Source organism: Chlamydomonas reinhardtii, chromosome 6 (genome assembly GCF_000002595.2).
Source record: "Chlamydomonas reinhardtii strain CC-503 cw92 mt+ chromosome 6, whole genome shotgun sequence".
Classification (NCBI taxonomy): Eukaryota; Viridiplantae; Chlorophyta; class Chlorophyceae; order Chlamydomonadales; family Chlamydomonadaceae; genus Chlamydomonas; species Chlamydomonas reinhardtii.
In genome coordinates, this window is record NC_057009.1 from 8,737,249 (window position 1) to 8,752,744 (window position 15,496).

Consider the following 15,496-nt stretch of genomic DNA (forward strand, 5'->3'; position numbering starts at 1 on the left):
AAGGGGCACGTACGTACGTGTTATGTGTGTCAACATGGCACCCTGACTTAGATGCACAATCAATCATCTAGTACGTCTTGCCGAACATCTATTAACTCACCGCTCCGCCAGCTGCGCCCACAACAGTCAGCGCGGCGCTGGAGGCAGGTCGGAGGGCAGTTGGACAATAATTGCAGACTTCAGTCCATTGCATGCCAAGCAAACTGGAGAGAGGGAGAGGTAAGTTGTCTGAACGAAGGAAGGGGCGTGCGCGGTAATCAAACAGCAGGCGGCACAGTCCATCACACCTGATGATACTACAGCCAGCAATCAATAACTCACCCACATCCCGCCGTGTTGCGATACCATCTGGAGTTTTTTACGGTGACGGACACGACGCAGCTGGCGCACGGGGTCTGAGAGCCCGGTGTCATGGCCACTACACCATATGAGTAGGCGGGATACTTGAAGTTGGGATAGCCGCCCCCGACGCCGTAGCACTCAGGGTCCCGACCCGCACCCTGGACGGAGTTATCCGTGAAATCACAACCCTCCACCACCAGAACTGCAGGGTTGTAAGTGGAAGGGTAGACTTGCTGGGCGCACACGAAGCCGAGCGCATTGGCGACCCGGTTGCACTCCACATCATACAGCACCAGGACGGGCGCCTCAATGAGGTGCACGCCCGAGCCAAAGGCCCGGAAAGGGCCGTAGCTGTTGACGCTGAAGACGTCCAGGGAACCCGACAGGTCGTTTGCCTCGCCCGTGATGGCGACTCCTCCGCACCCAGCACAACGAATCAGACCGCCATTGTGTGACTGCGTGCAGGGAGCAATCCAGCAAGCAACAGGTTGGTAAAATAATGCAAGGCAGGTGGTTTACGAGCTCGAGCAGTGATGAGCGACTACAGCTGCAGGCAGGTGCCAGCAGCCTCAAAAGGGTTATTACGCACTGCTGCCAGCAATCCAGCCTCTAGCTAGCAGTATATCCAGATCCGGTCGTCCAAGCCTGCGCCGCTCCTCCAGCAGGCTAACTAATGCTCACTTACCAGGGGCACGCCATATATGCCGACTGAGAGTGCCAGGTACGTCACGCCCATGAAGGTCATTCCGTAGTCGGCGAACGAGGAATCCGTGAATTCCCCGTTGCGGTCAGTTCCACTCGCAACGACGCCCAACTGTGCATGGTGGGCACGCAAACGCATGCGTGTGATGAGCGAGTGGAGTGAACAATAGATATGGGTAAGCATAATAATGCGTGCTTGCGTGCAAGTGTTCCCTTGAACCCCTGCTTGCGTTTGGCAAAGTGTGTGCAGTGCGCGTCAGGGAAGGTAGGCTAGCTAGCTGCGTGCCATTGTGCGACAGGCAAGACAGCAGGTTCCGGCGTATTACCAGCTGCTACATAGATATGTCCGGTCCTACCATAGAAAAAGGCCCACTCGCGTCCAGGCAAGCCTTTAACTCCTTCCCTATTATGATGCCTGGCGTTATACCGCCGGGGTCAGATGTACACACGACACTGCAGGCCGAGGTCGCGATGTTGACCACGCAGGTGACCAGGGGCCGGGCGCCTTGAATGTCTCCCACGCTGTAGGCCAGTCTGCGTCCGTGGGACACATGCACGCTGCTGGCTCCGTCACTGAGCGTGCCGTTGCCCATGGGGCCGCCTGCAGAAGGAAAAGGAGAGTAGAGCGCGAGCATGATGTGTGTTTGCGCGCGCGCGTGTGTGTGTGTGTGTGTGTGTGTGTGTGTGTGTGTGTGTGTGTGTGTGTGTGTGTGCGCGCGATGCGTGCGTGTGCGTGTGCCTGTGCGTGTGCGTGCGTGTGCGTGTGCCCCGTCTGCCAGCGGCCCGCGTCGACCCCTTCCCCCGCCCTACACTACACACCCTCTCGGGTGCATGGTGCCGTCCCTAACAAGTATGTTTACTTGAGCATCAGCTACGCACGTACCCTCAGCAGCAGTAGCAGCAGCAGCCACACGCTTGATGTGGCCCAGCAGGTCCTTAGCCACCTGATGCAGGTCCTCCCCCAGCAGCATCCGCCGGCCGTCCCCACCGCCGCCTTCATCAATGATGACCCGCGTAGCCGCGGACACCTCCACCGCGGCTTCCGCCCCTGCAGCCACCTCTGCCCCTGAAGCCACCTCCGCCGCCGAGCTACTGGCTGAGCGGTGGCCGGCAGCGGCACCGTTGTCCGTACTACTGCCGTGCACAGGCACAGTAATCAGTGCCACCACGAGCATCACGACCAGGGCCAAAGCGCTCCTGCTTTCCACGAGTCTAGAGAATACCGAAGATGAGCGGCGCTGCCGCTGCTGCTGGAGCATTCGTCTGGCCTGCAACCAGCGACGGATGGAGTGGACAGGGACGCGTGTGCGTACGTGTCGTGAAAACCCGAAAACATTGCTTGTGCCAGGGGAAACAAGCACAAGCGCGCGCCGGCAGTAGCACGGGAGCAAATCAACAAATAACCCTAACATGCTGCTTAACGGGCCTAGCCTTCCACTGAACTGGTGCACACTGCTGGGGCCGTCCCGCCCGCCCTCCCAGCCCGTGCATGCCTACCTGCGGGCGTGCCGTGCAGCCGGGGCCCGATGCCAACGACAGATCCGCAGACCTGGTTGTCATGTCTCCTGCGAAAAGGTAGCGGTACGGTTTGCATGTTGGCTGCGGCCGCGGAAGCGGCTCGGCCGTGCGAGCGAGTTTTGGTACCATGAAGTTCCGCAGGTAATTGCTTGGCGCGCGCCTGAATTGTCCCAGCGCGCTCTACCCTGGACATGCATGTATGTGCTGCATCAGGGCGAGGCGCCTCAGGGCGACTTACAGCACGCTGCCTCACACTTACGGGCACCATAAATGTCGCAGTGAGTTCAGCAGGGATGCAACGCACTCCAAGCTTTCTCATAAAACTGCGCTATGCTGGCTGCACAAGCTGTGCCTCCCTGCGTTGGCCACGAGCGGCCAGGCGACCGAGCCCCGTTGTAACAACTTTATCAAAATAGCCGCCCCGAGAACATTCCCGACTTATAGAGCTATGTGATAATGGACAGGTAAAGACGCACAATTCTCATCAGGATCAGCTGCTATGTCAAGGCCTGCTGTTTTCCATCAACCTTTCATTGAACCGGGGAGCGCCCTTTCGCTCGCACGCCTGGCATCTTGTGCCTCTTACTCGCGATGGAAGCCACATAGCAATGTGTGTTTTGCAGATGTCGCCACCAAAATAATTAGGGTGTCTGGACACAGTTCGTTTGCCCAGCGTACCGAACCGCAACCTCCTTGAATGCTTACTCTAGCAGTTGGCTACTTCCACTATTTCATGTTACAGGTAGGAGCGATGGTGGTTGGGGATCAACTGTACTGCACTTGGACCTAAGACCAGCGGGAAAAGGGTGACAGCTCCTTCTGCTGAACTGCTGGAACAACCCATCTGTATCAGCTTATGGCTGTCCTGGGGACACTGGGAACATATTATGGTCGCGGGGACGGTATGCGGCCCCAAAAAAACAAGTCATCGAGTTGCTCTCGCGTGCGTGCCGTATCCCCCGATGCACAGCAGAGAACTTGGGGTAAACGTAGGGCTTTGGGGGAGGGAGACCGGTTGCCAATTGGTGAAGCGTACAGGGGGGGAAACGAGGGTCGCGCCGCACGCCCCTCCCCCAACCCCCGCCTGGTCTCTCACCCGCTCGGGTATGGCTGGCAGGTGTCCGCCGTACATGGGTGGCAGAATCAGACCGATGCCCTTGTGAGGCGCCTTGCCAGCCTCCATACTGCGAGCGGGTCAAGGCGGGTCAAGGCGGCAGCAGCGGCACCCACCCACCCACCCACCCACCCACCCACCCACCTGTAGGTGCTGAAGCCGCCCTGGCAGCAGCACACGTCCAGGAACTGGAAGGGCTGGTCGGCGGGCCGGTCCGCCAGGAAGCGCCCGTTGTGCTCGTCGATCTCAAACATGATGTAGCGCATGCGCTGTGCGCGTGTTCATGAGGTTGTGTGCAACACCGAAGTGTAAGGTAAGCTAAGGTGTGTGCGGTGTGAGGAAGCGTAGGACAGAGGAATACGCAGGATAACATGTGTGACTATGCAGGCGAGCACAAAGCCACAGGGACCGCGACAGGACAGACGGGTGTGTGTGGCAAGGAACAGCCCGCCGCCCCCCCCCCCCTCCACACACACACACGCCCCCCTGGCCTGGCCTGCCGCCCACACACACACACACCCCTTTGCCTGGCCTGCGCAATCCATGCACACCAGCGCGCGTACCACGCAGCCAGCCCTACCCGCTTAACTGCAACCACCCTTCCTACCCGCAAAACCTCCACGCAGATCACAACCATTGCCTCGACCACACACACACACACACACACACACACACACACACACACACACACACACACACACACACACACACACACACACACACACACACACACACACACACACACACACACACACACACACACACACACACACACACACTGTCACGCACGCACGCGCACACACGCACGTATTCCCGCACCTGGCACATCTCGCCGCGCCCCTCCTGCCCCGCCGCCGTCCTGCGCCGCGTCGTCGCAAACGCCTGCCACCGGCCCTCGCCCGTCACACCGGGTGTGGTGCTGAGTATCTCCGGCACAACCCCGCCGCCCAGCCCCACCGGGGCCCCCATGGGCATGGGCATGGGTCCGCCGTAGCCGGCCGCAGGCACCGGCTTGGGCATCGGCATGGCACCGCCGAACATTATCTTCTACAACGGCCCCTTCTGAATGAGTTCTTTGCGGAAGTAGAAGCTGCTGCTGCAGCCGCTGCTGCTTCTATGAAGGCGGTGGCGCGAAGCACGTGCGCGCAGACCTGAGGTGCCTTCGGCCTGATGTCGCCGTGTGGCGTACGTGCCGCCTAGCGGCGCGCACCCGGCGCCTCCGTGCCCGTCCTGCGCTGGCCACCTCGCCCGGCCCGAGATGCTGCTGCTCCGTCTATGTGTTTGTGTATGTCGTGATCCAGCTGAGCGAGACGTACGCCAGCCCAAGCGCCCGTCAGGCGGCTCCCACAGCTGGCGGAGGCATGCCGGCGTCGCTGGGGCCGCGTGTGGCGCTGGTTCAGGGAGCCGCAGCCCCGCAGGTCAAGCCTCTGCAGCGAGGCAAATAGTGTTGTAGATAGGCAGCGGTGAGCGCTGGCGCGGCTTCGGTTTGCGTAGGCGCGGTAAAAGGGACGGGCCGGGTCTCAAGGCAGGGTTTTAGCGCGGGAGCTTGGCGCAAAGGAGCATCATGTGCTGCCAGTCGAGCATCTACATCTATCGGCAACGTTACGTTGCTGACACGCCTGTAATGTGCTCAGCGCCGGGCGAAAATCCTTGCGAAAATCGCGCTTGCAGGCGCTGGTCGAAAGCTGCGCTCGCCCGCCTTCCACGCCCCGATGGGGTGCTAGCGGACGTGTATTACAGTTTAATAAGACAAAATTGAGAAGCGATACATAGGCAGGTGCACTGCAATCGTGGTTTTCAAGTTGGCGCTGAGACTTTGGTCCGTGCAGCCGGGTGCAGCAAGCTGGCCGCCATCTTAATGCGCGAAATATTAGTTAGAGTTGCCAAAAGAAACAGAAGGCCTTTCAGGCCAGAGACTGACGCCCCTTTGCGCTGCGATAAGCACGTAATGGCACGAGAACTGCGATGCACCGCACGCGTGCTGCACGCCCGTGCGCCTGCCGCGTGTTCCCTGCAGCCTCCTGCAGCCAGGGGTGCCAGCAGCCAGCTGCCCCGACCACCCTCTGCTCGTCGGCCCGGGCTGGGCAAGGGACACCTCTCATCTTCCCACTCTGATTCAGCCTTTCGAACTGTAGCTTTCCTTCATCACAAGAAAAGCCAGGGGTAGGGGTGCGCTGCCTCTCTGCCACACACACGCCATGCTCGGCTCCCAACGCTGCTTTCAGGGCCCCACCATGACGGCACTATCCCAAGGTTGCCTTCCGCCAAGGCCCCAACCATCCCGGTAACGACAACCGCCGGCCCAGACTTGTCCCTGAAGGGGCGGCATGCCTGGCCAAGTTCCTGGCTAGACTCAATGCACCTGCTGAACACCAGGGGCAGCCCTGCCGTCCCCTGCTTAGGACGGGTGGTGCGCTTCCTGATGTGTGACGATGTGAGGCATGGGGATTGGAGTTTCTCAGCGTTTGAAGTGCATCCACACAGGCGCCCACAGACCTCCTGACCTACAAACCCACTCGAGTGTTGGCGAAGTCCGGGTGGGCTACTGGGCTGTGTGGCAGTGTGGGACGCGCAGGGCATACTCGGCCAGCGGTGGGGTGCAGCCACACAAGTTTCCAGCTGCAAGCCAAGTCCAGACCCCCACATCCAGATGCAGGCACCCATGCATGGGGCCGTCAGCGCCATACTTGGTGCCTACACGCAACTGCGGTAGACCAGGTCATTACACGCGGCACGATATGGCTTGGGCCACACCAGCGGTGTGGCTGGCTGGCTGGCCTCCATCCCATCGATCATGTTGCAGCGCTCCGCGCAGCTCGGCAGCCGTGCGACTGGGCGCCGGGCCAGAAACTCCTGACTTGGACGTCGCGGGCACCAAACGGAATCATAACTTGCAGGCAGCGCTGCCCGTTGTCGAGCAAGCGCCGCCCGCACTTTGAGCACACCTGCACAAATGAGCACAAATGCATACTCTGTATGTGCCCTAACGTAACGTTACGTCTCCTGTTGTGTCGAAGACGAGCAGCCGAATGCGCTGCGCCACCTGAATCTTCCCTGCCGTTTATTGACATGCAATAGGCAATAGCAAATACTAATACCTAGCAGTGGTCGTTTGCGCCAGCATGATACTTGATGGGAACGCTAGCCAGCCAGCCACGGACAGGGGTGATTCTGGGGGGCTTTGCTCCCCCCCTTCGGGACGCGGCCTCTCACCCTCAGAGTCACTGTCAGAGCGGCCAGACATTTTACAGAGTGCACAGACAATGCCACGATACAAAAAGAGCAATGGCGGCGTGTACCGGTGCTTCCTGGCTGTAGATATCTTGTCGCGCAAGGCATTTGCATACCCGCTGAAGGACGGGCGCATGCAGATTGCAGAGGGCAGATCCAGGCAACCAGCACGTCAACATGCACACACCCTGATGGCGAGGACCTTGGCCCCTGCGCCCATCTGTACGCACCGACCGATACCCGAATGCGTGGAAGCCCGACAGTGATGCCGTGAGTCCGTTGGACCGTTACCACATGTCAGTACATGCATTTACCCTCCTTGCACCAGCACCGACGAATGCATCAGTCGTTTCTAGAAGAGCATGGTGCCCACATTGTGCCAAACAACATGCCCTGTTGATGTACCAACTCTCACAGCCTCTGTGGGCTCTTGTACAACCACAATGTGCCATCTACCCAAGCTCTCTATGCTCCAAACAATGGCACGCTGTTGCTGCGGCAAGCGAATGTCAGAGCGGAAGACGCCGGCCGTCTAGTCTGCGTGGCGCACGGGGCACTTGGGCCTGATGTGCCCGGGTAGCCATGGCACGATCTACAACAAAACTGTCCAGAACGTTTACCTGCTCAGTGTGCAGCCTCCGCAAGTGGATCCACATTCGTTGGAAAACTACTTTTGTTTAATAATTGCGAAGATTCAGTCCGAAAACATAATCTGACCGAGTCCTTATGCCGCCACCCCCGCCCCAGCCCCCACACCCTGCTCTAGCCCCAAGACCGGCCTAACTGCTGCAGCTGCCGCCAAAGGGCTCCGTCTCCAGCTGCTGCCACATAAGCTCGCCGGCAGCCGCTGCCGCCTCCACCCAGCAGCACGTTGCAGTCTGCGGCCGCCACACGCAAGCAGGCGTGCACGCAGCTGGATGCCACCAGGCACACACGCTTGCGGCGCAGCGGGAGGGATAGGCCGCGCGCCTCCAACATTCCTGGCGGCGTCTCACCTGCATAATGCAGGCAAGGCGGCAACGATGGCATACAGGTGGGCGGGGACTATTGGAACAAGCTGACCGCAAGCTTTCACTACACCCCGGCTCACGAATCCAGTCATCACCACGCGGCCATGCCTGCGCGCCGCGTAGGGCAATTGGAAGCCCAAACACGAGGTACCTCGCTGTGCATCTTCCAAGGAACCGTGGATATGGGGGACTCAAGGTTGCGTGGGGGACTCAAGGCTCCTTCCAACACCCGTGGGCGCCTCCAGCAGCCTACAGAACCACCCATGCGCTCGGGCACCCACTTGTCCTCGCTCTCCGTCAGCCGCTCCTTGCCGCTCGCTGTGAGCCGCTCGCCGAGGTGCGTTCGCCATCCTTCGTAGTCGGAATGCACGAGCATGTCGACGAAGCGGCGCTCCGTGCGCGCCTCGAGCTGGGCGCGCTTTGCTGCCTCCTGCGCGTCCGCCTTGACGCGCTCCGCTGTCTCGTTCGCGGTCGCCTGCTGCGCGGCGGTCAGCCTCTCCTGAACATACATGCCGGCCGAAAAGGCCGTTGCCATGCCTACGGCGAACAGAGAAGAAATGGCAGCATTAATGAGAAGAACGTCCTTAACCGTCTTGTCAGAATCAGTGGACATGGCCCTTAGCGATAGAACCAGTCGATCGCCGACGAAGGGCAGGGCAACGCAACCGTGGTACCTAAAGCTACATGTGTGATTATAAGCACCACCAAAGCAGCTAACCTTCGGGATGCTCCCAGCTATGCCTCGCGATGCACCGTGCCACGCCGAGCAGCAGCATCTGTAATGCCACTTGGGTGAGCAGCGCTAGCGTTTGCGGTGAGCCGGGCCTGGGGTTCCTCCCCTCTCCGGAGGCGAGGAGCATGGGGGTCATTCGGGGATCTCTCCTCGGGTGAGCGTGCGTGTCTCGCACGTTTTTGGGGCCCTGGCTTAGTCCACGGCTGTCGTCCCACATGTAACCTCTATCAGCCACTTGGAGTGGCACACCCGCTACAATTGCGATGCTACAACTAGCGTGCCACTCCGGTAAACTCGGTGCCACCCTGGCCTTCATTGGCACTCGGCGGCCAGAACCCCAGCCACCCCGATTCCCACCATTTTGCCCCAACAACCCCGACAATTACCGCAATCCCTGACCACCCCTCACTGCAGCAGCCCTGTACGCTCGGTCATGATCGTGGTTCAGGGTGGAAATCAGTTTACATCATGCCTTTCCAGTAACACGTGGTCGCCTTCGCAGTCACCCTGCGGCATCAGCGCTCACCCGCGCCTGAGGGTAGCACCCTGCGCCACCCGCCCTCCTCAAAATCTGTAAGTTCAGAACCCCCGACCTCCCAAGGGATGACACGCCCCCTCTATCAGGACCTCGAAGTTAGCGGAGCGAGCTCCGGTGGAGGCTAACCTGGGTGCAGTTAATCTGCTTGGGAGGGGCTGCGGGCCTCACCGCGGGTGGGCCCGGGGCTAACCTGGGTTGGCCGGCGACTAATCCAGGTCAACCGCCGGCTTATCCTGGGTGGGCCGGTGGCTAATCCGAGTGAGTCGCCCGCTAATCCTGAGTGGGCCGCCGGCTAATCCAGGTTGGCCGGCGACCCAGCGTGCTTTGCCCCGAGCTCACCCAAGCTTTACAGCCGTTGCCTTGAAGTTAGCCCACGGCTAATCCACCGGAGCTGGATGAGAGCAGCCAAAACCGCTCATGTCATCCCTCCGTTACGAGTACGTGCGGGGGTTGGGTCTCCAGGGCTCTCCCGCCCTCGGAGGCCCTTGTCCGCACCTGGGGAGGTCAGCACTTGCCTCCGAACCGTGTTTGCACCGGACTGCTTTCGCCCGGGGTTGGGGCGGGATAGCTTCTGTAATAGGGGGGCACCTGCTTCCGGATCCGACTGCCCTTTGCTCAGCACATGCCGACTAAGTGCGTGTGGTCACGGGAATGTGCCGTGGTGTGCGCCGCGGTCCCACTCCCTCCCACAAGTAAGCCTCAGACGCGCATCGCAAGTCTGTATGACAAGTACATTGACGAGTGTTGCGGAACTAATGCGTACATAGACCAGAGCGGAAGGCGGAGTGGGCTTGCAGGCGGCACGAGAGTAGGCAGTCATGTGCCCCTGCTTCACACTGCTTAACATCCTCCCCATCTCGTTGATAGCTCTCGCATTTACATGTGCCACTCTGGCGGCAAGCATACGGTACATATCAGCACTCCCTTCACCATCATCGCCCGTTCACCGCTCGCTGCTAGCGCAGGCCCAACGCTGGGGAGGAACAACCTCTCCCTGTATCACATGTGCATCGTCTGCCGTATCTCTGGGAGTCCCGAATGCGCCAAAAGGCTCCTTGATGGCACGGCATATACGTGGATGAATATGCATTTAAACACTCCCTAGTGTCATAGTAGTCATCACTGTCAAGAATCACATGAAGCACAGCCCTGTCTAACCTTCAGCTCTGGTCCCAAGTCCGCTCCCACCCACGACCGCACGCATCGCATCCCCATGTGTGTCAGTCATGCGGCCACAAGCCTCCATGTTCTCACAGCCTGGCTTTGCCAGCCACGCACTGCCACCACTGCACCGGCCCACAAGTTTCAGGGCCCAGGCCGCCGCTGCAAGGGCCGCCATGCGACTCGGGCATCTACATCCGCGCAACCAAGCTTTTGCAGCTTGTGCGCGGCATCACAGCCGCTTGCTCAGGATGGTCCTCCACAAGCCTTCACGACCGCACCACTAACAATCTAACACCGTGGCGCCCCAGCGCCGACGCAAAGACCGCCCGGCCACAAACCTGAACCTAAGCCCTCACGCGCCGCCGGCATGCCCGCCAGTCCCGCGCTCTTCTTGCGGCAGCTGTGCCATGAGCCGCAACAGCTCCGCCTCCTCCGCCAGGTCCTCCAGCTCCAGGGGCCGCTGTTGTCGTTGCTGCTGTTGCGACTGGTGCAGCTGCCGCGCCCGCAACCGCTCCGCCAACATAGCCTCATCCGTCACCTCCATTTCATCCTGCTCCTGGTCCTGCTCGCCGGAAGCAGCTCCGCCCATCATGAGTCGCCGCCGGCGCCCCGCGGGGTTGTCGCCAGCCACGTACACGCCCTGACCAGCCGGCAGCGCGGGGTTGCCGGGAGGCGGTGGCGAGGGCGGCGGCGTCGGTGGCGCCGGTGATGGTGGTCGAGGGCTCGGCGGCGCCGGTGAGGGCGGCCTGGGCGAGGGCGGGAAGGGACTGGGCGGAGCGGGTGACGGCGGGCGGGGGCTGGGTGGCCGGGGGCTGGGGGGCCTGGGGCTTGGCGGCGGAGGACTGGGTGGGGGCGGTGATGGCGGCAGCGGCGGCGGCGGCGAGGGGTTGGGCGGCGGCGGCACGAATATGGTGGTGCGGTTCTCGACGCGGTTGATGAGCATGGAGCAGGGCTTGCAGCGCATTGCGCCCGTGGTCTCGGTGCAGGTGGGCACCGCGTTGCCGGTGCTCAGCAGCAGGTCGGTGCAGTTGTTGCAGTACGTCATCGCGCCGCGGTTGGTGTAGGTGTCAAAGTTGCACTTGAAGCAGCCGCGAGGGCCCTCCGGCGTGAAGCCGTCCGCGCTGTAGGCTGCCTCGTAGGGGCCGTAGTAGCCGCGCGGGCAGGAGCGGCAGGCGGTGGCGCCGATGGGCTTGTCCGCGTAGAAGCCCGCCTTGCAGCGGCTGCAGCGCGCGGTGCCGGCCGCGGGCGTGATCCAGCCGGCGGGGCAGCGCGTGCAGCGGTCGGAGCCGTAGTCCGAGTACCAGCCCATGTCGCACTGGAAGCAGGTCGCCTGGCCCGTGGAGGGCTGGTACCTGTGTGTGCGTGTGTGTGTGTGTGTGTGTGTGTGTGTGTGTGTGTGTGTGTGTGTGTGTGTGTGTGTGTGTGTGTGTGTGTGTGTGTGTGTGTGCGTGCGGGGGTTTGGGGTGATTACACCATTCCGTTAGAGACACATGGAAGGGGGGATATGTGGTGGAACGCGGCAGCTCGCATGGAATCAATAAGAGCAGGGTTTGGGAGCAGCGAGGTTGCCAGCAGGTCCCAGACCGCGGTGCTGACCAGGACGGAGTAGGCCCAGGCCCCATCCCCTGTGGCTGCGTGCGTTCACGCACCCGACCTCCAAACATGCCTCCCGCCCCGCTCCCGCCCGCCCAATCCACATGCCCGAGACCATCACCGCACGCACGCACGCACCTGCCCGCCTGGCAGTCCTTGCACGTGCGCAGCCCCACCACGTCCGCGTACGTGCCGTTGGCGCACGCCAGGCAGTAGCTCTTCTCGTACTCGGGCTGGTAGTAGCCCAGGCCGCAGGGCGTGGGCGCGGACTGGCCCGCCACCAGCTCCGTCATGTTGGGCGCGGTGGTGGTGAGCACCGTGAGGTCGTAGGTGGCGTTGCGCGCCACGGGGTTGGGGTTGGTGAAGTAGCCGGGCAGCGTGATCTCGCACTTGGTCATGGCGCGCTGGCTGGCGAAGGAGCCCGGCCAGCAGGCCTTGCAGATGGCTGCGGGAATGAGGTTGGGCATGTGGGGAGGCAGAAGGTTGGAGTGACCAAGCGTCTACACATGCCTGCGTCTGCACCCACGCCTTGATCCCCTTGGCCGCCAGGTAAGCCGTGGGTTTTGGTTGTCGTCACCGCGTGCCTGTTCTGTGCTGTTGTGCGCGCCACCGAGCCCGGGCGGCGACATTTATCGCCGGCGCCTCTCATCCTGCTGGTCCACGACGCCTTGGCGCCCTCCCGTAAATATTATGGCTTGCAACTAACGCCTCTGCCTGTGCTCCGCTAATTTAGCTTGCTTTGGTTTAGTTTGGGTTGGTATTTACAACCCTCCCAATCACCACCCCAATCAACAACGCCACCGTTGCCGCCAGCACTCACGCTGCGCGAACTCCTCGTTGAAGGTGCCGAAGGTGCAGGTGAAGCACTTGGTCTTGTCGGTGTAGGGCTCCGGCGAGAAGTACCCGGGCTTGCAGGGCAGCTGCACCGGCAGCCCCTCCACGTCCGTGTAGTAGCCGGGCAGGTTGTAGGCGCACGGCTCGCCCTTGCCCGCCAGCCAGAAGTTGCGGTCCTCGGTGGTGGCGTTGCGCAGCAGCCGCCAGGCGCTGCGGTTGCCGGGCGCCGCGCCGCCGCCCACGTACAGCGCCTTGTCGAAGCCGGAGATGGTGTAGGTGTAGTAGGCGGCGGTGGGGCCGGTGGCGATGTTGGACTGCCAGGACAGCTGCTGCCCGCGCAGGCCGTACAGGGAGTTGGTGCCGGCGCCGCAGCGGTTGCAGCCGGTGGAGCCGGTGGCGGCGGCGTGCGTGCCGGCGGGGCAGGGCTGGCACACAGAGGCGCCGGGGTCGGGTGCAAAGGTGCCCTTGGGGCACAGGAAGCACGAGGCGAGCGTGTTGGGCGCCGTCTCGTTGGCCAGGTTGTAGGTGAGGCTCTGGGCGGCGTTGGACAGCTGGACGGTGCCGTCGAAGTAGGAGTTGCGGTAGGAGCCGGCGGGGCAGGGCTGGCAGTAGGCGGAGCCGGGCGGCGACCACCAGCCGTCCTCGCAGCGCCTTTGGGGCAGCAGGTGGGTGGGTGGGGGGGGGGGACGGCAAAGAGTCAGCGGCCGGCCGGCAAACCACTCGTCCGTAGCATTCTCAGTGCCGTATGTGCATGCACCCCAGGCAGGGTTCCCCAGTAACAAACCATCCGTCTCAGATGCAAAGGCTGCGGCACACGCTACGAGCAGCGCCCCAAACCTTTTGGGTGCCATCCCTGCTTTCCTGCTCGGCCTACACCGGTGCCCGTCCGACTCACCCACCCTCCTACACACACGTGCGCCCCACCTGCAGGCGCTGAACGCGCCCAGTCCCAGGCTGCCGGTGGCGGCCTGCGCCTTGAGCGGCTGGTAGGTGTTGCGCGGGCAGGCGATGCAGGTGTTGGGAAGCACCGTGTACTCCACACCCGCGGTGGGCACGATGCCGGTGATATCAGCCAGCTCCACCACACTGGCCTCCCTGCCGCCCGTGCCGCCGCTGGCGTTGCGCATGCCGCGGGCGCCGTACGCGCCGTTGGCCGCCAGCTGCCAGCCGTCGCCGTGGAAGGTGCCCTCCTGGCACGGCGAGCACCCCTCCGCGCCCAGCGTGGACGTGAAGCCTGGAGGAGTTGGGAGTGGGGCAACATCCGGGGAGTGATAATGGTGTAGTTTGTAGCTCTGTCGCCTTGCACAGGCTCAAGGGTTTCTGCGCCGGCCGCCTTCTCGGTCTGCCGAACAAGAGCAGGACCCAGTAGCCCAGCCAGCCCAACAACACCCAGCCGGCCACCGACCCGCACTATAAACCCGTCCCTCCCCTCAGCGGCCCCGCTAAGCCGCCTTGCGCAAGTGCAAACTCACCACTAGGGCACGGTAGACACACGGTCCCTGCCAGCGCTGGCTGGAAGTAGCCGGGCGGGCACTTGCGACAGGAGCCAGCGCCCGCGTTCAGCCGCTGTATTTGGTCGTACGTCCGGCTAGGCCCTGACGTGCCCTTTGGCGTCGACACAGTGATGGTGCCCACCGGGCATGGGATGCATTCCCGGGCCCCCTCGTCACTCCAGTACCCCGAAGGGCAGGGGATGCAGCGAAACCCGTCCATAGTCGCCGTGCCCGCCGGGCAGCGGCGGCACTGCCCCACCGGGTAGGCGTACGCATCCGCTGCCACGAGGACTCCGTTCGTGTAGTTGTCATTGGTGAAAATCAACTCCTGGCCATCAAAACATGTAACGCGGAAGCCTGCGCGTGGGCACATGTGAGACCCCCAGTCCCAAGAAGCTGGCTTCAAATTACACACCTGAAGGCAAAGGCTTGTTCAAGACAGGTTCGGTGATTCCCACTCCAAGTGTAGCCCCAGCGCGTATCACGAAAGCTAAAAGTGCCAGCGCCAGCGCCAGAGGAAAGGCTGGGCGAGCGGGCCGCATTGAGCCTGCGGACGCCCGCCGCGAAGGCTCAAGCCTCCGCAGAATGTTGAAGCTACAATATGCTGTGCTCGGTGGTGTAAATGGTGCGCGGTAAGGCCCCGACGTTGTCAAAGACGACGCTCTCGAAGCGCAAGCCAAATGCAATGTGTTGAGTAGCTATTTAATAATGCTTTCGGTTTGGCAAGGAGAGGTGGTGTAAGTAAGTGACAGGAGTGAAGTAGCGGAATTGGCAACGAGCTGGCAGTGTATTTCTAAAACGGAGGTCGCTTCCTGATTTGGAATGGAGCGACTGACGAGGTAAACAATAGGGCCGGTGCTGTGGCCACGTCGGGATGGCACCCTGCATGCACGGATGGGCCCACTGAGGCGTGTTGAGGGGCCCTCCGCTGGGCGGGCTTGGAGTGCAGTGTTCCAATCCGTCGTTCGCCGGAAAACCGGCAGGCACAGCTAAGTCCCCTCCTCCTGCGAAACACAATGTAAACCAATGTAAACTGAGCAGGGCTTGCATCTTCCAGGGGTGGGCCGCCGCCGCAGGCGGGAAGGGGGGCATCCGGGCAGGGGTAGTTGGCGAGATTCGGGGACTGTATGCGCTGCGAACGCGGCGAAAATGCACCACCGGAATCGCCCAATCTTTCTCGCCCTAGGGGCTACATTGGGGCCCGCTTCTTGCCGCTACCCGAAG

General features: G+C 62.0%; 4 protein-coding genes across 5 annotated transcripts in view; all 4 read right to left on the minus strand.

The window, feature by feature from the left end:
* Positions 1-2,682, minus strand: part of CHLRE_06g309800v5 (uncharacterized protein) — a 30,006-nt gene extending 27,324 nt beyond the window's left edge. The window contains exons 1-6 of the mRNA XM_043063770.1: positions 2,542-2,682; positions 1,928-2,312; positions 1,401-1,645; positions 1,028-1,156; positions 322-797; positions 101-137 (exon numbers count right to left, since the gene is read on the minus strand). Coding sequence (XP_042924476.1) covers positions 101-137; positions 322-797; positions 1,028-1,156; positions 1,401-1,645; positions 1,928-2,312; positions 2,542-2,604 — 1,335 coding nt within the window. The 5' untranslated portion in view covers positions 2,605-2,682. The remainder of the gene's footprint in view (positions 1-100; positions 138-321; positions 798-1,027; positions 1,157-1,400; positions 1,646-1,927; positions 2,313-2,541) is intronic.
* A 102-nt stretch (positions 2,683-2,784) lies between these two features.
* On the minus strand, positions 2,785-5,422 carry CHLRE_06g309826v5 (uncharacterized protein). Its single transcript, XM_043063771.1, has 4 exons — positions 4,496-5,422; positions 3,821-3,945; positions 3,659-3,746; positions 2,785-3,348 (listed from the first exon to the last, which is right to left on the minus strand). The coding sequence occupies exons 1-4, from the start codon at positions 4,715-4,717 to the stop codon at positions 3,328-3,330; spliced, it is 456 nt and encodes a 151-aa protein (XP_042924477.1). The 5' UTR covers positions 4,718-5,422; the 3' UTR covers positions 2,785-3,327.
* Positions 5,423-6,909: 1,487 nt separating this feature from the next.
* Positions 6,910-8,748, minus strand: CHLRE_06g309850v5 (uncharacterized protein). 2 transcript variants are annotated; one of them, XM_043063772.1, is made up of 3 exons: positions 8,636-8,748; positions 8,199-8,454; positions 6,910-7,902 (listed from the first exon to the last, which is right to left on the minus strand). In XM_043063772.1, the coding sequence occupies exons 1-3, from the start codon at positions 8,691-8,693 to the stop codon at positions 7,899-7,901; spliced, it is 318 nt and encodes a 105-aa protein (XP_042924478.1). In that variant the 5' UTR covers positions 8,694-8,748; the 3' UTR covers positions 6,910-7,898. The 2 variants fall into 2 exon arrangements, with proteins under 2 accessions (XP_042924478.1, XP_001691201.2); XM_001691149.2 differs by having other exon boundaries at positions 8,199-8,748.
* A 1,214-nt stretch (positions 8,749-9,962) lies between these two features.
* Positions 9,963-15,108, minus strand: CHLRE_06g309900v5 (uncharacterized protein). Its single transcript, XM_043063773.1, has 6 exons — positions 14,688-15,108; positions 14,252-14,629; positions 13,704-14,013; positions 12,766-13,430; positions 12,084-12,390; positions 9,963-11,704 (listed from the first exon to the last, which is right to left on the minus strand). The coding sequence occupies exons 1-6, from the start codon at positions 14,812-14,814 to the stop codon at positions 10,705-10,707; spliced, it is 2,787 nt and encodes a 928-aa protein (XP_042924479.1). The 5' UTR covers positions 14,815-15,108; the 3' UTR covers positions 9,963-10,704.
* Between the last annotated feature and the right edge of the window lie 388 nt (positions 15,109-15,496).

Bases quoted from the DNA above. Each gene is read 5' to 3' on its own strand.
- CHLRE_06g309850v5 (XM_043063772.1), bottom strand. From the start codon at position 8,693: ATGCTGCTGCTCGGCGTGGCACGGTGCATCGCGAGGCATAGCTGGGAG. The intron at 8,455-8,635 runs GTTAGCTGCTTT...TGTTCGCCGTAG, and splicing joins TAGCTGGGAGCATCCCGAAG to GCATGGCAACGGCCTTTTCG.
- CHLRE_06g309826v5 (XM_043063771.1), bottom strand. From the start codon at position 4,717: ATGTTCGGCGGTGCCATGCCGATGCCCAAGCCGGTGCCTGCGGCCGGC. The intron at 3,747-3,820 runs GTGGGTGGGTGG...ACCCGCTCGCAG, and splicing joins GGCGGCTTCAGCACCTACAG to TATGGAGGCTGGCAAGGCGC. The intron at 3,349-3,658 runs GTGAGAGACCAG...CGCTGGTCTTAG, and splicing joins TGCCAGCCATACCCGAGCGG to GTCCAAGTGCAGTACAGTTG.
- CHLRE_06g309900v5 (XM_043063773.1), bottom strand. From the start codon at position 14,814: ATGCGGCCCGCTCGCCCAGCCTTTCCTCTGGCGCTGGCGCTGGCACTT. The intron at 14,630-14,687 runs GTGTGTAATTTG...GCCCACGCGCAG, and splicing joins GAACAAGCCTTTGCCTTCAG to GCTTCCGCGTTACATGTTTT. The intron at 12,391-12,765 runs GTGAGTGCTGGC...TCATTCCCGCAG, and splicing joins CAACGAGGAGTTCGCGCAGC to CCATCTGCAAGGCCTGCTGG.